Genomic DNA, 21,793 nt, shown 5'->3' on the forward strand with positions numbered 1-21,793 from the left:
AACCAGATGGAGAGAGCAGGACCCCAAGGGGGGAGGCCCTGCGCTGCTGCTGGTGGCACGGGAAGGGGGTGGTGATGGGCACCCATTGGGGTGTGCTGGGCCAGACCCACCGGTACAATAAATAAGGCTAAGACTTGAGGCTACTGGCTCAGCTGGCCGGGGCTGGGGCCACTGGTGGAGTCTGTGTTAGTGTTCACGAGTCCCTGCCCGGCCGCTGCCGCGTGGCTCCGGCCAGGGCGCAGGCAGGATGTAATGCCCGATGCTGCCAAGGAGGTCCAGGTCAATCCCTCTATCCCCACAAGGACACCTGGAGCTGGCCCAGGCTTAGACACAGTCCCCGTCGCCAGCCTGGGGCAAGAGAAGGCAACGACACGCTACAAAGAGATCTGCTACTCGCTCCCTGCTGGAGCTGGCCCCACAGAGCAGGGTCAGCCCCACAGCCGAGGCCAAAGAGGCTTTTCCCCACCCTGTGCTCACACAGGTCCTGGTGCTGGGGGTGATGCTGGAGCTGGGGACAGGCAGGAGCAGGGGCTGGAGGCAGCCAGGGAAGCGCTGCCTTGGGCGAGGAGCCCTGGCTGGGGCGCTGCGAGGGCCTGGGTGTGAGAACAGGTTGTCTGGCAAGACAGGCATCCAGTTCACAAAATGAGGCTCAGAAACAATCGCTCCTGTTCTCAGCACGGGCCCACGCTCTTCCAGTGGCATTAGGTGACAAACCGGGACATCCTTCTCCCGCCTCAGCGCCGCGCGGGGTGCGTGGTGAGGCTGGGATGGCAAGATGAGCTGGGGAACGAATACAGCAGAGACCTCAGCCAGCCCCTTCCTAATTCTAGGCAGATTATTTTGGGAAGCTTTTTCACATTATAACTCATATATTATATCTGTACCACAACTGAAGTGTGAAAACGCTAAATCAGAATTAATGCAATTTTAACTGCACCTTAGGTAAGCTACTGAAAAATAAGATTAAATCAGATAACCCTTACGAAACTAAAGAATCAGTGAAAGGGGGGAAAGGGGCCACGGCCGGCCAAGTCCTGGGGAACCTCTGAACTGAGGACAAGAGCCGATCTTTGCCTCGTGCCCGAGGCAGCCCTGGTGACACCAGGGAACACGAAGGCCTTGGCGTGGTGCAGGGTGAGACAACGCGGCCAAGGCAGGTGGCACGTTGGGGACAGGAGAGAGATTTGATGCAGACGAAGGGGAGGGGGAGGTCTCAAGGAGTTCTGCCTCTCCAGAAACCCCGGTAAATCTAAGCTTATTCAAACCATACGGAGCGAACGCCAACGAGCCGACTCTCCGCGCCGCGCAGCCGCGACTTGGGCCGGCAAACCAGCTTCACCCTCGGGCGTCTTCTCCTTTCCCCCAGGCTTTGCTCGATCCAGAGAACAGCATGGTTAAAAAGACAAGAGAGGTAGATTACAGTCATGATTAAAAGCAGATTAGTCATCTAGGCTTCGATTTAAAAAACAAGATTCCAGAAGATGCCGAGAGGTTGCTGCTTCCGAAACTAGCTTTGCCCAAAAGTCTTCTCCCTCCAGAGTGAGTGTGAGTGCGTGTCCCTGAACAGAGCTCAGAAGAATTGCTACATTACTCTCCATCACGGGACACGGGTATTGCTGTTGAGCTGTAGTAGGCGACGTGAAAGGCAGACTGCAGGATGGTGCTTGTGCTCTCGGACGGGCGGGGAGCTACTTCCGAAGGTACCTCTGGGCCAGGATCGCTGCGTCCAAAGGGTTCATGGGCTGAGCATCGTGGCCCAGGCGTCGCACTGGGGGGATGTTCCCAAACTGCCGCTTCTGGAGGAAGCTCTTGGCCTCATGCAACGTGTTCTTCTCCTCAGCCAAGAGCAGCTGCTGCCTCATGTAGTTCTCGAACTCGTACTGCGAGCACTCCTCCGTCACCTTCACCTGCCAGAGAGCCACGGTCAGAGCCACGGCAACGCGCCCACGACTCCCCTCCGATGGCCCTGAGCCACCACGGGACAACTGGAGTCTTAATGCAAGAACAGGCCCTGGTGCCTCACACACAGGCACTGGTGCCACCAGGAGCAGAGGTCTGGGAACAGCTCATCCCAGCCCTGCCAGCCGTTCAGAGGCTGCAGCTGCCTGACCCCAGTGCTCGCATCCCCCCGAGCCCAGCGGAGGGACTGCTGATGGCAACCCTGCAGCATCAGAGGCAAAAGCTCCTCCAAGGCTGTCCCCAGGCACTGAGGTCACCAGAGCTGTCATTCCAGCAGAAAACATGCTGGCAGGAAAGCAGGATGTTTGCTCCCATCTCGGAGCTCAGCAGGGAGCCTGAGCCAACCCTGCTGCCTCTTCCCAGCTCTCCCTGCACATTTGAGCTCTCAGCTGTGTGTGAGGAAGTGAGTGCTGCTTGGAGAGGAGCAAACTGCCCCTCAACCAGCTCTGGTGCCAGTGAGCTCGCTGCCAGGCAGCACGGATGTGACTCCTGGCCCCAGCACCATGAGCCTTTCCTTCCACTGCACAAGGTGGTGCTGGACTCAGCTGCCTCACAGAGCAGCAGTCACAGCTGGGTCCTCACCCCCTCACCACAGCTCACGGGCCACACGGTGCTGCCATCTCTTTCCATTACAGAGAGACTTGGCACAGTGGCACGGAAAAGCACTGCCACGGAAAGGGAAAGAGGAAAACCCACCTCTTGAGGGTTCTCTGGGTTAGCCACTTGGTCGTCGATGTCTGGCACCACTTGCAAAGGGCCGCTCAGCGAGGACATTGACTGCCTGGGAGGAGAGCACAGTGTCAGGGATTTGGAGTATGGAACCCAACACCCCAGCCAGGGCAATCCCTCCTGGCTGCCCCAGAGCCGGACACCAGTGTGGCACAGCCCTGCCTGGCTGCCACACCAGCTACTGCTACTAAAGGGTGCTATCCAAAACTCAGTTTCCCTGGAAGAAAATCATATTCCAAACCCTAGAACTGCCCCCCACTCCCCTTTACTGCTTTGTTTTAAACAGGATGTGGAACTCTAAGTCTTGCATAGGTAGGAGAGAAACCAGCCACAGCTCCAAAAATCACAGACTTCACTTGCTGACTCAACAGGCAGCGCAAGAACTTTGCCTGGGCATGCTGTGCAGCACAGACAGGAGGTCACAGGGCTGACAAGGGAGTACTGCACCAAGCAAACACCACCAGGATCGATTTATGCTGGAGCGTGCTACTGGAATCCCATCCCGGTTGGTCCATGCCAGTTCTGCAGTCAGATTTACCCTCAAAAGCATCCCCTGCTGCACGTGTAGTGTTCCCACCTGTAATGGCATCTCCTGCTCTTCCACTCTGCATACCTCATGCTTGCTTTTACTTAGCAGAGAAGACAGTACTAATTACTTGCAGGAAGTGTGTGCATTTGGCTGCATCTGTTTCTACATGGAAATTATCCCTGACCATTACACTTTAAAACATCAGATCTGGGGAGCACAAGGGGGGCCCAGCACCAAAAGCCCTCCTGTATCCCAGCACTTCTCTGTAGTGCTACTGCTTTACAGACTCCAGCCTTGGTCACAGTGGCAAGCATTTGTACAGGCCACTCCGGACACCAGTGGTTGAGACACAAGATCTAAAGGCTTCCTTTGCAGTTCTCACAGCCTCTCCTCTGGTGTCCTGCTTGGCAGCAGTCTGCTGGCCACAGCTGCAATAACACAGCCTGTGGCCAGAGACACCATGTTCCTGCCTCCCTGCTCTAGCACATACCACGATGCTATGATGGAGCTGAGGGAATCCAGCACTTCAGAAGCTGTCAGACGCTGCTGCGGATCCAAGACCAGCAGCTTTCGGATCAAGCACACAGTGTTTTCTGAGACCCGTCCGTCCCTGCAAGACAGAACCCATGAGGAGCCTGAGTGCCCCACAGGGGCAGAGGCAGCAGGAGCATGGACGCGCTGAGAGCACAGCTAAAAGAGCCTCCAGCACTCTGACCAACGGATCCCAGGATTAACCAGGAGGTTGATTCCCTCTCCCTGCACCACACAGAGCCTTCCTCACCATTGCATGAGATGTCCCAGGCTCCTTGGTGTCTACTGCATGCAGTCTGTTCTCATCACTGCTGTGACCCTCAGGGGCTTTGAGCGAAGCCCCCACCAGCTCTGGCTGTCCCAGTCAGGCCCAGAGCACCTCCTGCACGGGGAGCAGGGGAAGGGCTCCCCGGGCCAGGCTGTACTCACTCAGGGATGTTGTACTCGGCAGCCTTGATTTTGCGGAAGAGCTCCTGAGGTATGCTGTCGTAGAAGGGGAACTGGCCATAGAGCATGGTGAAGAGCACCACTCCCAAAGCCCACATGTCGCTGGGTTTTCCACGGTATGGCCGTCCTGCAGGGAGCAAGGAGACACAGAGCGAGAGGCTTTACAACGCTGCTCACATCTGAGGCCCTCCACCACCAGTAAAGGCTCTCAAGTGACCTCTCGTGGTCCTTTTCTCTAAGCATTCACCAAAACGCTCAAGAACTCCTATTACAGCACACCAAGAAACTCTTCCAAAGGTGCATCCTTTGGGAAACAGCAAATTGTTCATCTCCACATGGGTCTCTTTTCCCTTTCCAGACAGAGCAGGGCTATTCCTGCTGTATCCAAGAGCTTCAAGTAATCGGAGCCGGCACAGTACACAGAGGAATTCCCACTTCACTCCCCCTCACCATCCCTGCAGACTGTCACTGCCAGGAGCCCCTGAGGCTCCACAGATGCATCCTGATGAGAGTCTGGGTCCAAGGAGAAGGGAATTTAAGAGGCAGCGAGTACAAGGCAAGGCGAGGCAGGAAAGAAAGCCCAAGGACAAGTGGACTTCTGGTGAAGAGCAGTCCAAGATGAATGCCAGCATCACTGCACGGGAGGCTGGTGTGAAGTGCAGACTGAGACCCCCTGATTGAGCCCATCGAGGGGAGACTGCCTCTGGGATGGATCCAGCAAGTGGCCACTGGAGCCTGCTGTGGAGCCATGGAGAGTGCAGGAAGCTGCCTCCTCCAGAGGCATTCCCAAAGGCTGCTGCAGCCCCAGCACACCCTGGGGTTCACTCAAATGGAAACACTGGTTTAAAACCCCTTCAATCACACCGCAAGCCAGCGAATGGCAGCACGCACAAGGGTCAGAAACTGAACTCCAGTGCTGTGCCACAGCACAGGACTGAGGGAATGACTTCCTCTGACTCACGCAGTGAGTCACTGCTGCAGCATTTGTTATTTGTACTAATTATTCTTTGCTTTATATGCTCAAAAAAAGGCACCTCTCCCTCCTCCTCCAGCTTTTCCTGCTGTAACATTGCAGCAGCCACAGAATGCAAACCATCTCTTAGCAGGAGACAGATTCTCTTGGAGACTTCAAACAATGATTAATTCTTCAGGCGTTTTAGCTTCCTCTTGCACAGAAGCATTAGCAATAGAAACAGAGGGTTTCAGAGTCTGAAGGTGGTGGTGAAGCCTGGAATGTCCTCAAGTTAACTCTTCCCTCAGTGCTTGGAGGAGATCTGCAGACTGAGCCATTCTGGAACAATGTTTGCAAGAGCAGAGGATCTGGCTGCACAGATGCCCTGCAAGGAAGATCTCAGGCCAGGTGGTGCTGGAGCAGGATGCAGTCCTGTAACTAAGGCTGTACCATGCAGGGTCTTGAACAGCCTCGGCTGTGAGAGAAGTCAGCAAAGAGCCTGCTCAGTTCCTTGCGCTTCATGGCCCACAGACAGGCCAGTTAATCCACCAACAGGAGAGCTGTGAGAACAAAGTGGGTGATTGCAGGCAAGCTGTGCTGGCAGGGGGGATGGAAGGGATGAAGTCCAGGACAGAAGAGTACCCTGGATGAGCAGGAAGGAGCAGCCTTTACCAGACACCAGCCACATGAGCTGCAAGTGCTCCAAGCTCCTGCGGAGCAGTTGGCTCGTGTCATCCATCTGCTTAGAGGGGCCTCAGGATATCCTGCAGAACAGGAAAGGCCTGCAAAAAGCACACGTTCCACCTCCCCGCCTGCCTCTGCTCCCTTCCTGGCTCGGTCCTGCCCAGGAGGGAAGCAGCTTCAGACCTGCCTGGCAGATGAGGACGGAAGAGCTCCGCAATGTTTGGTGCTGCTGCCTGTAAACCTGACAACAAACTTACAGAGGGGAGTCCACTGGGTGTGGAGATTTCAGGACTACCTCCCTCCGAGGGCATTTCTGAACTACAAGAGCCTGGGATACCAGAAATGAACAGCTCAAGTCTTCAGAGGGTTTTCAGTATTCCAGATGTCATCCTTGCATAGATAAATGCACTGGCAAGGATTCTTTCACTTCACTGGTTAAGGGCTTTCCCACTCTATGCACACCAGTGGGTGCTGCCCAATGCACTGCTTGTCCAGAAAGCAGTTGATGCTGATAAGCTACTGTCCAGAGTTTCAGGCATCATCCAAACACAAGCTCGGCACTTGGGATGGATAACCCTTGGTGGGATGCATTGGAGGCGATTTTGGACTGCAATGTGTGGTCCAGCTTCATCGAAAGGGAATTTTATCTGAACAATATGAGACAATGCACCATAACTGAAGTGTACAGAGATGCTTTATAGGCACAGCCCCAGCTGTAAATACACCCTTCAACACTAGTCCAGCTCACCTGGATGAGCAGAAACTTCCCCTCAGTCACTACACTGATAAACAGCACCACCACTCAGCTACTATCAGCACAAGAGCTATTACAGTAGCAGACCTTAAAGCCTTAAAGCTCATGCAAAAGAAACCTCCTGAAGCAATTAACAGACAAGGAACCACATCTGTTTCTGAAAGTCCCCTGCACCAGTTAAAAGGTGGGAGGACATTAGGGAAAGCTGTTGTTTGCCAGGCTCCTGCTTAAGGCATCTGATGGAGACAAGACATAGCCCAGACTGCTGGAGACAAGATACAGCCCAAACAGAACTGCTGGGCTGGCCTCGTGTCATCATCCCTTTGTTTTTTAAGTGACTCCTTTCCATTGGGTCAATAGTTCCCTCTGGGAACAAGCAGCAGCTGCAGCAACTGCTCCTCTTAGTGTAAGGCTGACATTGTGGTGGGATTTGGACCCAATGCCTCTTAGGCCCAGGGATTTACCTTGCAGCTTAAGCAAAGCCTCAGGAACAAGACTGAGACATGGGAAACAGAACATCTTGTCTGCAGTCAGGCTTAGGAGCAGGCAGGGAGCTTCTCATTAGCTTTGAAGCTCAAACTAGCCTTAAGAAAGAAGTTGCACTCGCTCCTTCCCTCCTTATATTTTCCCAGTTGGAAAAACAGAGCAAGTCTCATAACTGGACCCCAATTAAGAGGCTCTCACAGGAGGCAGGTTACGTATGGGAACAGAACTAGGGTTTTTTATTGTCAAGAGTCACAACTAAGTGAAACGAGTGTGAAGTGTGGGGCTGAGGGCATTGCCTACCACTGAGCACATCTGGGCTGATGTAGGCAGGGCTCCCTCGCTGGTCCTTCAGCAGGTCATCCTCACTCACCAGGTGCTTCCCGAGACAGAAGTTTGTTATGGTTATTCGATGAGTCCTGTGGAGAATCAGAAAGCATCAGTGAACAAGGAGCATCCTGCACAAGCCAAACTGCACAGAGGAGTGTGCCTATGGGGCTTCTGTGGAAGTTTGAAGCCCTGGGAAAAGGCAAGGGGAGCTGCAAGATTAATTCTATCCCAAAGGGGAGGGATTCCACACTGATCCACGTGGCCTGCAAGGGGGAATAAGAATCTCTTCTACAGCTACAGACAATGTCTACATCCAATCTGAGAGGCATGTGGCTGTAAGCACAGGGTGCTCCTGTAACTTGTTCACCTTGCAGCCACGCAACTGCCCTTTGGGCAGCCTCCACAGTACCCTGCAGGCAACCCCAGCACCAGGACCTGCACTTGTGTGCTTGCTGACCACTGCAGGGCAAGAGTGTTAAAGGAGAACTTTAACTGCTGTTTCTCTCCTATGCTTACCAACCACCTCTAAAAGCATCTTCTCCACACAACGCCTTCCGGGAGCTGAGGGAAAATCCCCTAAAGGACTACCCAAGCCTGGCCTCCACACATCGTTTGCTGATGTGTCACCAGCAGATGAGCTACAGGACCTTTGATCAGATAGAGCACAACCACTTCTGTTACCCAACAGGCCTGCAGCAGGACTGTGGTGGCTGTTTTACCTGATCTGCAGGACCGTTCTTCACACCCAAGTATGCAGAACAGAGAAAGTCTCATCAACACCCAAAAAACCTCCTACAGAAAAGGTGAGAACTGCAGGTACACACAATGTCTCTATTAAGATACCCCTGCTTCCCTAAGGTACTGCCAGCACCAGTTAATCAACGTGAGCTCATTACAAAACTACTATTACATCTTCCATGTCACTCAGATAATTTGGGTTTTTATGCACAGCTGAAAGGACTCGGTAGCAAAACACTGTCTGGAAGATTTCTAGACTCTTCAGAAGTTGAATAACACAACTAGAGCCTGAGAGAATGAATTAAATCCAGTCACAATAACCAAGAAGTATTTCCAGCAAGTCTACCAGACACCAAGTGTGGGCTGGCAGGGGAGAGCTGATTATTAAGACAGACTTGTGTTTAAGAAGTGTTAGCTTCAACTGTCAAGAGACTTCCCTGGCTGAATAACAACCCGCAGGATTTAAAAGACAGTGTTCTAAAGGACACCAAAACGTTCAGGGCTGTTTGGTTGTATTTAGCCACTGAAATTTGAGCTAATCTGTAACCATCCAAGTGGCTAATGGCAAAACCTGCGAGGCTTTCACATCCCCATCCTGTGGGTGACAACGAATGAGGGACTTCCATTAGCCCAGGGTGTAACTGGCCTGGTTTGGATGTTGCAGTGATCTGTAGCTACCTTCCTCCCCCACCGAGAGGAAAGACCTGCCTCTGTTGTGAGCACGGCTGGAACAGAACAAACACTTCTGATCAGCCCAAATGGCTGGTCCTCTCCATGGTGATCTATTCTTACGCCTCACCCACCCTTTCTTATGACTCACTGCTGTAGAGGCTACAGTTTTCCTCACCAGAGCTGATGGTCTTGCTAGTAAAAAGCCAAAATACAGTACGCAATAACAAGAGAATGACTTTGAAAGTGTGTTCACAAAGCTTCGAATCCCTCCCCCTTCCTGGTAGTGGGGGCCCTGTGTGCAGCTCTCAGTGGGATGGATGCTCCACTGCACCCTTTGCCTAGAAAAGAAGGGAAACCTCTTTTGTCTGCCTCTGCCTAGCAAGGAGAATCAAAGCAGCAAGCAACAGATAACAAATGTACCTTAAAGCAGCTCTACAGGAACAAAACTAGTTACAGGTGGCCCTGAGAAGCATTAGATGCTCTGCGTGCGTGTGTGTGTGTGGAACCAAGAAGTTCACCCTCAGTAGATAAAATGTTTGCTTTCAAACAGCAGTAGAAAGAAGAAAGAAGCAGACTGTGAGCACAGTGAACCTGCATGCTTTGTACAGACTCTGGAAGGCTGCAGACCTACAGCCTTCCAGCTTTTTAGTCGTTCCACAAACCCAGACAGGGTGAAAAGACAACGAATTCCACTCATTCCTAAAGTTACTGCAAAATATTTAGGCAGTAATGTAATACTGAAGGACACAGCGGAGTATCTGAAATGGGACTTGCCAACTAAATCACTGCATAACCCAAGAGAAGTAAAAAATTCCAAGGAGCCACCGAGCAAAGCATCTGCTACCACCACACCTCTCACTCGTGTTAAACTCCTGCCCCACTGGGCTGCTCCCTCCTGTGCCTGCGCAGCATCCAGGACACCAGTGCGTTAGAAACTGGGGCGTGCATCAAACCCACTACTAGGAACAAGGAAGCTATTTCAAGCACAAATACAGACGGGACAGAAGCACTTTTGTTTAGATAAGTAAATATTTTCCTGCTAGCAAAAACACAGCAGTGCAAGAGTCAAAGATCGAACACTGCTGTGATTATAGTACAGGCTGCAGCGGTGGGAATTCCTTTAGCATGATGGAAAGTGAACTCTGGGAACAGAACCACTTACCACATTCTGATTTGTTTTCATAAGGATAGAATCTCTCTTGCAGATTTCTGCACAAAGTTTAGTTTTCAGAAGCTAGAATCCTCAAAGAAGTGCTGACACGGGGTCACTAAGCTCGCTGGAAGAGCGAACTATCCTGGTTGGGCTCAATTCATTTTTGGAGATGAGCTCCTGTAACACTGACCTGGATTTCAGCTTGCTTCCCTTTCCCTCACCTTTCACATGCGAGCACTCAAGTGCTGCCTTTGTGTTTGTAAGAAACAAAAGTAGCATAGGGCAACTGCCAGCTCTGCAGACTTACCTTTTGTTTAGCACCATGTTTCCTAGTTTCAAGTCTCTGTGCACAATATTTTTCTGTAAAATACGTAACAGCACAACATGAGCAAACCCATATTTGTTAGAGAAGTACAAATTCAATACCTGACAAAAGCACTCAGTATCCTTTGAAATCATGTCATCTTCACTCTCAGAAATAACCCCATCAACGTTCCAAGTCAGGCTGCATCCCAGGTGCTTTGTGCACTTCCTTTTGGATTCTGCTTGGACCAACAGAACAAGCAAATCTGCTGCTCTGAACGCAAGGACAGACTAGACTGCAACCAAGAGACCTGGAACTGAAGTGTCCAGGCTCAGTAAGAGCAATACCATGAGCATTCCCTCAGACGACACGTGCTTCACTGCTCTGCCAAGGAAGGATGGGTGTCCCTTCTCGGAGGGTAAGAAGTCAAACAGCAGCAGAGCCTGTTTTTGCTACAGTAGTTTCTAGTTCATTGATCTCATTCTGCCCTCAGAAATCAATTCTTCCATTATGATTTGTTTTGCTTCAAAAGGAAATAGCTTGAAGTGCTTCCTGCATTTGATTAGCCTCTGCTCTTCTCCCTTTCTGAGGTTAACAGCACTGTAGGTCACCCGCTCTGCATTTAGTCCAGCTGGCCCCTCTCCACTGTCAACACATGCTGTATTATCATCCAGCAACTTGAAGGGAGGGGAAGGGAACGCTCTTTTATGGCTTGGGGCATGAGGTCTTTACGCAGAACACTCTTGGAGGGAAACAGCTGAAACATCCATCCCCTGTAACCTCGCCACTGCCCACACCAGGAAGTTTTACAACGTCTGTTATCCTAAGGTGGGAAAGCACAAGGGGTAACAAAGACCTTACCTTATGTAATGCTTCTACCACTCGTACCACATCATAAAATATCACTACCGTCTCCCGCTCACTGAGTCTCTTCTCTTTAATGACATAATGCTGCAGATTGATCAGATCTGCTGTTTTGTCACTGAAATCATGGGCACAGAGACAGTCTAACACGAGACAAATGCGCTTCTTCATTTTCCTGACCATTCTGTTTGCTTCTAGATCTTCTATGATTTCACAAGCTCGGTCCTAAGTGAGGCAAACACATGAGCAATAGTTCAGGGAAGCTCTCTGGGATTATGTACTTACATACAGAGCACTGGAGAATCAGTAACTACGTGGTGATCTCAAAACAAGCAAATGCAATCATAGTGCTAGATCTTTGCCCGAGTTGGGATTTCAAAGAGAAGATACATGATCTCTGATTAAAAAAGATAGAGAAACTCTGGCTGGCTTCTGTCAGCAATGATACTGTTTATACACACAGAGAGCTTTTGATAAGACCTAGAATAACTGTATATTGGTGCACACTCTGAATACCAGGGATCCAACATGTTAGTAATGAGAACAGGAATTAGCAGTTCTTCCATAACATGAAGCAGGACACGGCAGAGTTGGACATTTGGCTTATTAAAATTATGGTACAGATGACCTCAAGTGAAAACTGTGTCGATAAGATTTAACCAGCAAGCATAGCAACACCAACATCCAAACCAGTAACGCCTAGCAGCTCATAGCATCCATAAACAGCTCTGAAGGCATTATCAGCAACACAATTCACTCACACAACACCCTGATGGGCACACTGACTAGTTTAACTTGATGAAACAGTTTCTTGGCAATTTGTCCCCTCTTCCAAGTCATCATAAGCCAGTACAAAAAAGCACAAATTCAGTTCCAAAGGGTGCTCTGTGGGCACAGATTAATTTGCCAGTGAAGCAGCTATCGTCCTCTTTGAAGGGGATGCTCCTGAGCATCTGCCCCATCTTTAAATGCCCTCACATTTCCCAAATCCCAAACCCTGTTACATCCCATTTAACTCTCAAAAGCCCCTTCCACCCACTTGTTTGAAGCAGCAGTGGTTAACCTCAGTGTGCACTGGTAATTCTTTACACGCAAGAATGGGGTCAGCACGAACTGTACATTAAACAAAAGCAACTCAAGCCTGAAGCAATCACTGGCATTCCCCCAACGTGGATGGTGACCAGCTGTACCTGAAAGAGCCCATGGTGATGAACCACTCCTTCCTGGTTATGGAGCAGGGAAAGGAGAGAATACTCCGTGTGCAGCAGCATCTTCCCCTGTCGCTCCTCCTGGGTTTCTATTCCTTTATCACCCCTTTCTTCTAAAGTGAGAATCTTCAGGAAAAGGGAAAAGACCTTTACAGTTCCCAGAAAAACCCAAATGCCCCCAAACCACTCTCATTTTAGGTATTCCCACATGTTTAACAGCTGATGCAATTGCTCTCATGTTCGCATACTGGCCGCACAATGTCTGAACTAACATCTGTGCAGAATGCACAGCACGAGCTCGATTTGAGGGGGTGGCACTAGATGATCTAAGGTCCCTGCCAACCCATCCCGTTCCATGAGTCTATGATTTAACACAGAGAAGCAGCTCAGGTGCTCTTTGCAAATATCCCAGGTGATTTTTACTCCCCATTGGAGTCACTCCCACTTCAGGCCAGTGGAGCAGATCAGAGGAGAGCAGCACAGCAGCCACAGAGGCCTCACCTCAGGGCTAATCTTGACACCAGATCTAAGCTTGGCAGAACTGCAGCCGTTCCTGACAGCACCCTGGTGCAGCCTATACCACACACCACTGCAAGTGCTCCTGCCGAAGAAGCTGAAGAGCCCAAAAGGTCTGGCACCCCCCCGTTTGCTTACCTTCAGCTGATAAAAGTCATCTGTCCCATCCTTTCTTGCCAAACACTGAACAATACTTGGCACAGGGGAGTTACCTAAACGTGGACCTAACAGCACAAAGCAAAAACAGACTTGTTTTCCTTTAAGCAGCAATGACTAATTCAGGGTTACATCAGTAGGCAAGTGTCACGCACTTTAGGTTACTTTAAGTTCCTTTTTCTTTCCCCAGAGATTAAGCACATTTCCACAAATCACTGTCTGAAGAAAAGAAACTGAACTCGGAGCTTTTTGCACAAGGTTTCATTTGTTCACTGGAGAAACACTGAAACAGAGCCCACACAGGGCAGAGCTGCTTTCAGAAATTCAAATTTCTGCATGCCTGAACCATAAGGCTTCCCCATTTACCAGCAACACCCATGGCAACTGCTGTTACCACACCTCTGAACCCAACTGCCACCTCTGCACGGGGCGTAGATTATCCCAACTTCAGGTTAACACTTTTCAGTCTAGATCAATCAGCTTCCAGTTGATTATCCATTGGTTTCCATTGTGAAGTCCATCAGGGTTTTGACAGTTTATACAACTTATTCTAGCAGCTCTTAAAAGCTAGCAGAGTGGCCTGGCCTTGGCACACACCACTTATAAGGACCACCAGAGCATTATTAAGATGCCCACATGCTGATCTGACAGCACATTGCAGGCAAGCAGGGTCAAACATCTCCCTGGAGCTCTAATCAAAAAGTTCCCTCAATGAATTTACTGACAAAGTTTAAAGCCATGCCTGCCCTGTGGTATTCATATTACAGATCTCAGCCTGACCAGAGCTGCAGAAGCTCCAAGGGCTGCTGCTCTTCTCCATCAAGGGAACTGTACTCTAAGATGCTACATTCTGCATCTGCTTTGCCTCGTTTTATAGTGCCTTTATCATCAGCCTTGCAACACTGACGAACCACCTCCCCTCCCTGCTTACCTAGTATAAAAGGGCCCGCTCTCTTGGCATTATTTCCAGAAATCCCTGTACAAAGAGCTTTTGCCTTAGTGGATGTTTCCCCAGCTCCTCTGTCTGATGCTCGTCGCTTCATCCTTGGCTCTTGGAAGAGAAAGAAGATCACATCTGATGAGCAACCGAGTTAGTTTCTTCCACTACCCCTTATGTTGCACTGGAAGGCTTTCACCTCCTGACGCACTCATGTCTCTGCCTACTTGTGTTTCTACAAAAAAGCTATGGCTCATTACTGATAGACCAGTTGTGGGCTGGAGGCTTAATGCATTTTGGAAGGTATAAATCAGCCTCATTATTCAAAGCAACGTCTCCTACAACACTTGTTTCAGACACATAGTGGGAACAAGTCAACATAATTGAAGCTTGTTTTACAGCAAAAACAAGTTTGCAAATTAACATATTCCAAAAAATCTCTGGAAGAAAATGCCCAAGTTATCCTTCTGTGTGGATGCCTGCTTCTGATTCAGCCTATCGGCTTTTGGGGGTTCATTCATGGAAGACTGCCCACCAGGCACCACCACCAGCTCACCGAGTAACTGAAGCTCAAATCTGTTCCTCAAACAGCCAAGAATACACAAAACTGACCCTAAAGAGAACACCTTTCACCTTTTCCAGCAAGGTGGCAGAAGACAAAAATGCCACTTACTGTGAGATTGAGTTCATTTAACAGGGATTTGCCTACAAATGTAAGCCGAGTCTTAAAATAAGTGCCCCCTCTCTATTTATCCCTCTTTAGGCTCTAACCTTTTTATGACATCTCCATCTATCTACATCCAACACAGCTGAAACTTGGAATCCAACATCCAAAACTATCCCTTCAGTCCCCACGTGCAGGAACCAGTGCAGACTATTACCTGCCTTCAATGAATATTCCAATGGAAGGAAACACCGCGGTGCCAATACATGTGCTCCCTCGCTCCACCACTCCATGCAAAGAGCAATTTAACCTATTGAATGTGAATCTCATGATTTGCATCCAAGTATCCAAGGTCCACACATCACTACAATTCAATGCAAACAAGTACAAGCTTGACTCGCTCCTACTTATGGCAGAAAACCTGATTTCCAACATGCATTTTCTGCTGCTTGGAAATCTAGAGTTTGTGGTGGCATTGCAGAACCAATACCTATGAACTAATTCAAGCCTTTGACTACTGCACCTTTTCCCCAAAGGAAAGTCTTGTTTCAGTTTAGCAGGATAAAACCTGCCAGCCTGGCCTCCACACACTGCATCAACCAGCTCCATCAAACTCAACTTTTGTTCCCAATACACCTCCTCTTCACCTTTATCTCTTGGAAAAGGGTTTCAAAGACTTTCACAAAGCTCTAGCCACTAAATGCTGCTGCTCCAACTGTTCCAAGGGATTTCTATTGGGAGTGGGGGGGGAGAGGAGGAACTGCACACAGATCCATTTCCTTACTCTGAGCAAGTCAAAGCCAAGCCCCAGGAGTCTTCCCTTACAGGTTACTACAGCAGACAGGGAAAATATTTTGGGGTTACACTTAAGAGTCCCAGTGTTTCACCATGTAAGAGACTGATAAATCACTGTGCTTTGAATGAAGTTCACCCTCTGGCAGTCCCACCCTTTCTGTGGACACAAGCGTGATCTCATTGCATTAATTCATCTAGTACCTGTCACCCAGATCAGAGATAGCAACAGATAAAGCGAGAAGTCTTGCAGCAAACTTGGCATCTCTGCACTACAAGCTTCCACTGACAGAGGAGCACTGCCAGGCCCAGCCAGCTGAACAGAACAAAGTCCTGAGCCCCACATGCTCCTTGTTCTGTTCATTCCGCATCCCTGACCTCATATTTGATTATGCCTTATAGAATCCTCCACTCCTTGCAACACCACCAGCATCATCCCTGCTGGAAACGTATGAGTAACATCTCCGCTGGAGAAACCCCACTGCACAGCAGCTCTGAGGTAATGACCCTTGTGCAACCCGAGCTGGATCGGGATCCCTGGTGCAAACGGCGTTATCGTAAACAAAATAATCGGAGCACTCACGTAGTTCAGCATCAACTGTATCTTTACTCTTCTTCCAAACTAGGTTTTCCAACGTCTCAGGAGACTGGAGTCATCACCTTGGAGAAGGCTGGATGGTCGGAAGGTCCAGGACTCTGTAATGCGAAACGAGATACACTTGATGCCGCGGTTCTGGATTATTCTTGATTACGATAACGTGGGATGCACCAAAACTCCTCAGCTTGAACCATCTGTGTTTATTTGGGCTTAGGAAAGGCCTGAAGCTCCCAATATCACATGAGAGAGTAAAAGGGCTCTTGAGGTTCAGACCCTGAAGAGTCACAGACGCACGGCCCTGCGCAGCAAGACAAATACAGTGTCAGTGATCTCCAAAGGCATTTTGTGATGTGAGAGCATCAGCAACAGAGCAGAAACAAACACGTTCTCCTTTTTAACCTCCACCACATGGTACTTGCTTGCCTGGTTTTAACAGTAAGTTCAATAGAGCCAGGTTAGCAACAGTGCCACAGCAGAACCTTCACCACTGGAAGCAATTTTTAATCACAGTAAGAGCTAATGCTTAGAGTCTGGACTTGAACAGAAGGATTTCTGCAAATGGCAGAGAATAATACATTGGATTTTATTCTTATCAAATCCCTGCTGCAAGTTAATTCCTCTTCACAATTTATATTTGGCCTCAAAAAGATAAATCAAACTAATTCTACTTAAATTCAGTGCTGTTGAGGAGTTCCATCTGGCCCCATCGAAAAGGAGAAATTCAGGATTTCAATCAGACACCCTAGAACTGAATCTACACCACCTCTACCAAATGCTCAGTTTAACCCTTTGTTAAACCAAGCTGCTTTTCTTCACCCTGTATCCAGTTAGATCAACTGTCAAAAGCACAGGGAACATTTGGGGCATGGGGACTGCATTCCCAACACTACCCCAAAGCAAACAGTACCATCACCTGGTCGTGGGGCAGCTGCCAAAGGTCTTCCTGAGTTAAAGTACTGAGCCCACCTATGTTTTGATGAACAACGCTCCCAGCCTCTGCTGCTGGCAGCCCTTAACAGCTATCCAGTGCTTTCAGAATGAGTTGTCTTGGCACTGAGAGTGAGTGGAGGTGTCCCAGTCCCTTAAAGGGCATCCACCGAGTGAAACATCCCAGCTGCCTCACACAATGCTTGTAAGAGCAAGAAAAGCACCAACACAAACAAGTACTCAGCTATTAAAGACAATCCCATGCCACTCACAGCACTGTCAACCCCATCTCCCTGCTGCCTACGTGGCTCCTGCTGCATCACAAGGGTGGCAGAGCCCCACAGAAGCCTCAGGGGCCCTCAGCAGCACCCAGAGGGTTTCAACGAGCACTTCAGGATCCTCTTGAGACTGGAATGAAGGATGGCTGGATAGAAGGAAGGTCCCAGAGGGAAGCAAACCAGGGCAGCTGCTGTGAAAAAGCAGGAAGACTGTTCCCTTTTCTGCACATTGTGTAACCCCAGGCAGAGCAAAGAGATTGGTTGAAAAGGCACAGGCTTCCCTGGGTCAGCCTCCTGCAGAACAAGTCACCAGCCTCGAAGCACAGGATGGCCGCTAGAAACAGTATTTTGAAGCTGGGCTTAAGGCAAATCTTAGAACAAGAACAGCAATGATGGAGGATCCCCCTGTGCAGCTGTGAGCAGAAGCATCAGCCCTGAGCAGGACCTGTTGAGCTGGGTCCTGTGCCATGAGCAGTGTGTGCTGAAGCCATCTGGACATGCACCGGTCATGGGAGCCCTGCTCCCTGTCCCCCCATCTGTAACAAAAATGCTCTCTCACAGAGATAATGGAGTGACAAATCTAGCACTAAAATTCATTGCTTAACTTCAATGTTACACACACAACACACCAACCATCTCACCGGAGAAGTGTCTGAAGCGTCTTACTGTGCTAGCTCTGACTTTAATACAGTTATTAATCAAACCAATTGGAAACCAAGATGTCTTTAAATTACATCGCTTAAGGAAATGGTCTCATTCCCAAATTACTGCATGACATTCCAGCGCCCAGCAAAACAAAGACTGAAAAGAGCAGAGGAAACGGACCTTTTCATCTCAGCTTAAAGAGCAAGCAGGTCCCGCAGCCCAGCAGCCGCAGCTAATAGCTGGAGCAGGAAAAAGCAAGCACCTTTGGGGCGTTCACAGCATTACTCAGAACACAGAAACGAGTTAAGGCACTGGAGCAGCTGATGCAGCCTCCACGAGAGGGTGAAACGTGGTGGCTGGTATCTACACTTCTAGTGGGATGACTGGCAACCCCAAAGGCGTCCGACCCCACTGCTACAAGCGAGCTTATCTCTGCAAGGGAGGGAGGCAGTGGGAGACCTGATCCAAAGGTTTCTGTTCCCCTCTCCCTGTCCTCTCTCCTCTCAGCCAGTGCAAGAATAAAGCTAAACCGATCCATTATTTAGCCGTATCAGGCTGCACCTGTTACAATGCAAACAACACACGAGGCAGGATTATCAGTGGTGCTGAATCAAAGTTCACCTTCAGCCCGGCTCCCAGCACGTTCCTGCTCACAAGACCCGCTGGCTGTGACCTAAAAACCTACATGCTCACTGCCATTAGATGAGCGTGGTCCAGCTTCCCAGCACGGGAACACGCAGGTCGGTATCGCTGCGAGAAGCGGCAATCCCAGAGTGTTGCCACACGCCTTCTCCAGGCAAAGCCGGCTCGGGACAGCTCAGAGCCGAGTCATCAGAGGCTCCATTCCCATTGGAAAAGCTTCCCAGAGAACAGGCGGAGCTGGGATCAGCCCGGCCTGCGGATGACAGGGAATGTTTGCCAGGCAGATCCCGAGCAAGTGGAAGGAGGAGCGGCTGCAGCCGGGCACAGGGCACCTGAGGGAGACTGCACAGGAACAGAGCCACCACCAGAAGTGCTGGAAGTTTTAACTGTTCTGTAAGAGAACAGTAACACAGAGAGCCCATGAGATGACTCAGAGCCACCAGCACAACCCAGGCACCGCTGCGTGAGCCCTTCCAGGAAGGGAAACCTTCTCCAGGAACAGAGGAGCCCTGACTCAGAGGCTTCTTGGAATCGCACGGACTCATACAGGCTTCTTCCCCAAGCAAGAAGCTCACCCAAAACCAGGCACAGAGTTTCTCTGACCAAAGAAGAAGGAAGAATCCCAAGGTGCTGGCTCAGCACAAGGGGCTGGGGCACCCCCGTGCCCTCAGAAAGCAACTCATGAAACAGGAATTTGCCAAGCTTGTGCTTCACAAGGTGGGAGGCAGCAGGACCGCCTCCAGCAGCCCCTACAGACCCACCCCAGAGCCTCCTTCCTCAGCCCAACCTGACCATTAGCTTAATCCCACTCTGTGAGCAAGGTTCAAGCAGCACTTCCGAGGCTGTAGCGCTAGAAGGGAGCCCAGCACACCTTGCTTACCTCCCACATCTAGCTGCGGCCAGTCTCCATCTTCTCAGGGTCAAAACAGGCTTCCAAAGGGCAAGTCAATCATCAGGGAAAGCAAATCCCTTCCTGCCTCCCCCCCTCCCAACAGGCAGCCAGGGAAACTCTGAAGCACAGGATTCCAGCGACGTAATTACAGTGCAAGCAAGCAACAAGCTGGGCTTTCTTTAAACCCTTCTGATGCATCAACACATGAGATAGCCAAGGACTCATCTCTGGGAGTTCCCTCTTTGGTTACATAAACACCAACTTCGGCTTAACCCCTTCCTGCTGAAGCACAGGCAACATCCACTGGGAACAATCCCTGCTCCAGCCCAACACCCTCGTGGCAGGGGCACCACCAGCCAGGTCCAGCACAAGAGGAGAGCCTGGAAACCCAACTGCAGCGCTTGGCCCTTACCTGAGGCTGCACAATTCACTCAACACACGAGCTCCCCATCCTGGGCTTCTCCTGGGCAGCCACTGCCCTTCCCATGAGCATCAGGTGAGGTGTGCTTTGCGTTACGAGCTTGTGTTCCTCCTGCTTATAGCTTCTGTACACTTAATATCCCACAAATGCACTTGCAGCAGGACGTGCCTCACACACACACAGATTATCGCATGACTCGCACATGTGCACACACTCTCTGTACAGGGAGGGGAGGCTGCTGCTTTTAACAGTGATCTACTCATCCAGCCCTAGCTAGAGAGAAAGAGATGTACTTCAGCTATCTACATATGCCGCCACACTAATGTTACTACCATTGGTAGCATGACAGCACACAGACAGACACCATAAGGTCACAAACGTGCACCTAAAGGAGTGTTTCACACAGACTACAATGGGCATGGAGCCTCCTCTAGTCCAGCCAGAGCTCCCAAGCTGGATTGCTCCCAGGCAGGAGTGAGGAGCAAGCCCAGAGCACCGCCTGGTCTCTGCAGACAGATAACACATCCCTTCCTTAGGCAGAGCACAGTGGGCACTTCAGGCAAAATCAACAGGGTTGTCTGTAAGCAAAGAGCAGCAAAGCACCTACAAGGCTTCCCTCTGCAGAGCTCCAAAGGAGGTGGTTCTGTGATATCCTGGGGATAAAAGCAGCTGAACATGAGGGTGCTTTTAAGTAACGCGATTACGTGACCAAGCCATCAATGCGGATGCCACGGAGAAACAATAAAAGGATGTAGCATAAGTGCTGCAGCATCAGGGAAGCATGAAACACGTCCTGCATCCCATGGCATCAGCCTGGAGCTGCTTCCCAGCAGGCAAACCTTACCCTTCCTCTCCAAGGCACAGCTTAGCCAGGCTGCAGGCACCCTAGGCGCCCTCCACGTGTACCCAACCCATGTCCCTTCTGCCCCGACGGGTGCCCAGTGTCTGGCTCACCCTTGCCACACAAGGCACTGGCTTCTGCTCCAACTTCACCACTCTCCAGACACAGTCTTGCAGCCCGAGACAAGAGCCTGAGATGCCTGGCACACGTACACGGCGCAGTCTATGCTGAGCCTAAGACTCTAAACCAGCAAAGAACTGTCTCACTAACAGGACAGCACATCGCAGCCACGGCAGCAGGAGGGAGCAGCTGGCCAGGAGCAAGACAAGCCCCCAGCTCCTCATGTCACGGAGGGAAACGTGCTCCCTCCAGCAGCACCATCAGACCTTTAACACACAGGGCAGCAGCGAAGCTCCCGCAGCCAGAAGGCAACAGCCGAGGTCCTGAAGCAGGAAACCCCCGAAGGAGCCTCCTCATCCTCCCCAGGTGAGCTCCACGGGGCAGGCAGCCGCGGCCAGTTCCGGCTGCAACACTTGATGGGCTTACTCATTCTCACTTGGAGGACAAGCACCAGCTCCTCACCGCCGGGACACGGGCGGCTCCTCCTCAGCGCACAGCTCCCGAACGACTGCAGCGAGAAACCCCTGCCCGGACCGAAAGCGAAATCAACACCAAACAACACCCGGCGCCGGCCCCGGCTGAGCCGCAGCCCTCCGGAGCCACGGGGAGCTGTCCTCAGCGCGTTAACCACGCCGTGCACACGCGGACCGCTACAAACCTCCCCTTCACCCGCGAGCGACCGGGGCACCGGCAGCGGAGCCGGCCGCGTCACCCTCCCGACAGCAGCAGGGCCGGCAGCCACCGCGCACGCACCGGACACCGGCACACGGAGCCCGGCCCCTCTCCCCCGAGGCCTCAGCAGCGGGCGGGCTCCACCGGCCCGGCGCCGCTCGGAGGCCCCGGGGAGCACGAAGCGGCCCCGCACGGTCCCCGCTCCCCCCCGCTCCCGGCCCCGCTCACCCATGGCCCCGGGGCCGGCGCGGCCTGCGCTCGGCTGCGCGGCGGCAGCCACCTGACAACGGAAGTGACGCACGAGCCACCGCCCCCTCCCGCCCCGCCCGCTACTGCCCCGCCTCCTGGCGGCTAC

The 21,793-nt window shown here is 51.1% G+C and overlaps 2 protein-coding genes across 4 annotated transcripts in view; both read right to left on the minus strand.

Annotated features, from left to right (window-relative positions):
* Nucleotides 1-16,298, minus strand: part of TRAPPC3 (trafficking protein particle complex subunit 3) — an 86,942-nt gene extending 70,644 nt beyond the window's left edge. For both annotated transcript variants that reach the window (XM_062620764.1, XM_062620763.1), the window contains exon 1: nucleotides 16,291-16,298. The gene's annotated coding sequence lies outside the window, so the exon portion shown is untranslated. The remainder of the gene's footprint in view (nucleotides 1-16,290) is intronic.
* Nucleotides 818-21,707, minus strand: STK40 (serine/threonine kinase 40). Of its 2 annotated transcripts, XM_062620757.1 has the most exons (12): nucleotides 21,667-21,695; nucleotides 15,986-16,098; nucleotides 13,941-14,060; nucleotides 12,992-13,077; nucleotides 12,320-12,463; nucleotides 11,127-11,354; nucleotides 10,269-10,321; nucleotides 7,372-7,487; nucleotides 4,178-4,322; nucleotides 3,708-3,827; nucleotides 2,656-2,740; nucleotides 818-1,907 (listed from the first exon to the last, which is right to left on the minus strand). In XM_062620757.1, exons 3-12 carry the CDS (start codon nucleotides 14,050-14,052, stop codon nucleotides 1,689-1,691), a joined length of 1,308 nt encoding a protein of 435 aa, XP_062476741.1. In that variant the 5' UTR covers nucleotides 14,053-14,060; nucleotides 15,986-16,098; nucleotides 21,667-21,695; the 3' UTR covers nucleotides 818-1,688. The 2 variants fall into 2 exon arrangements, with proteins under 2 accessions (XP_062476741.1, XP_062476740.1); XM_062620756.1 differs by lacking the exon at nucleotides 15,986-16,098 and having other exon boundaries at nucleotides 21,667-21,707.
* Between the last annotated feature and the right edge of the window lie 86 nt (nucleotides 21,708-21,793).

This window comes from Pezoporus occidentalis, unplaced genomic scaffold, assembly GCF_034315485.1.
Source record: "Pezoporus occidentalis ecotype Australia unplaced genomic scaffold, CSIRO_AGI_Poc_V1 ctg223, whole genome shotgun sequence".
Taxonomy (NCBI): domain Eukaryota; kingdom Metazoa; phylum Chordata; class Aves; order Psittaciformes; family Psittacidae; genus Pezoporus; species Pezoporus occidentalis.

Bases quoted from the DNA above. Each gene is read 5' to 3' on its own strand.
- STK40 (XM_062620756.1), bottom strand. The intron at 4,323-7,371 runs GTAGGCAATGCC...TGCTCCCTGCAG, and splicing joins CAGCCCAGATGTGCTCAGTG to GACGGCCATACCGTGGAAAA. The intron at 1,908-2,655 runs GTGGGTTTTCCT...GCTCTCTGGCAG, and splicing joins ACCCAGAGAACCCTCAAGAG to GTGAAGGTGACGGAGGAGTG.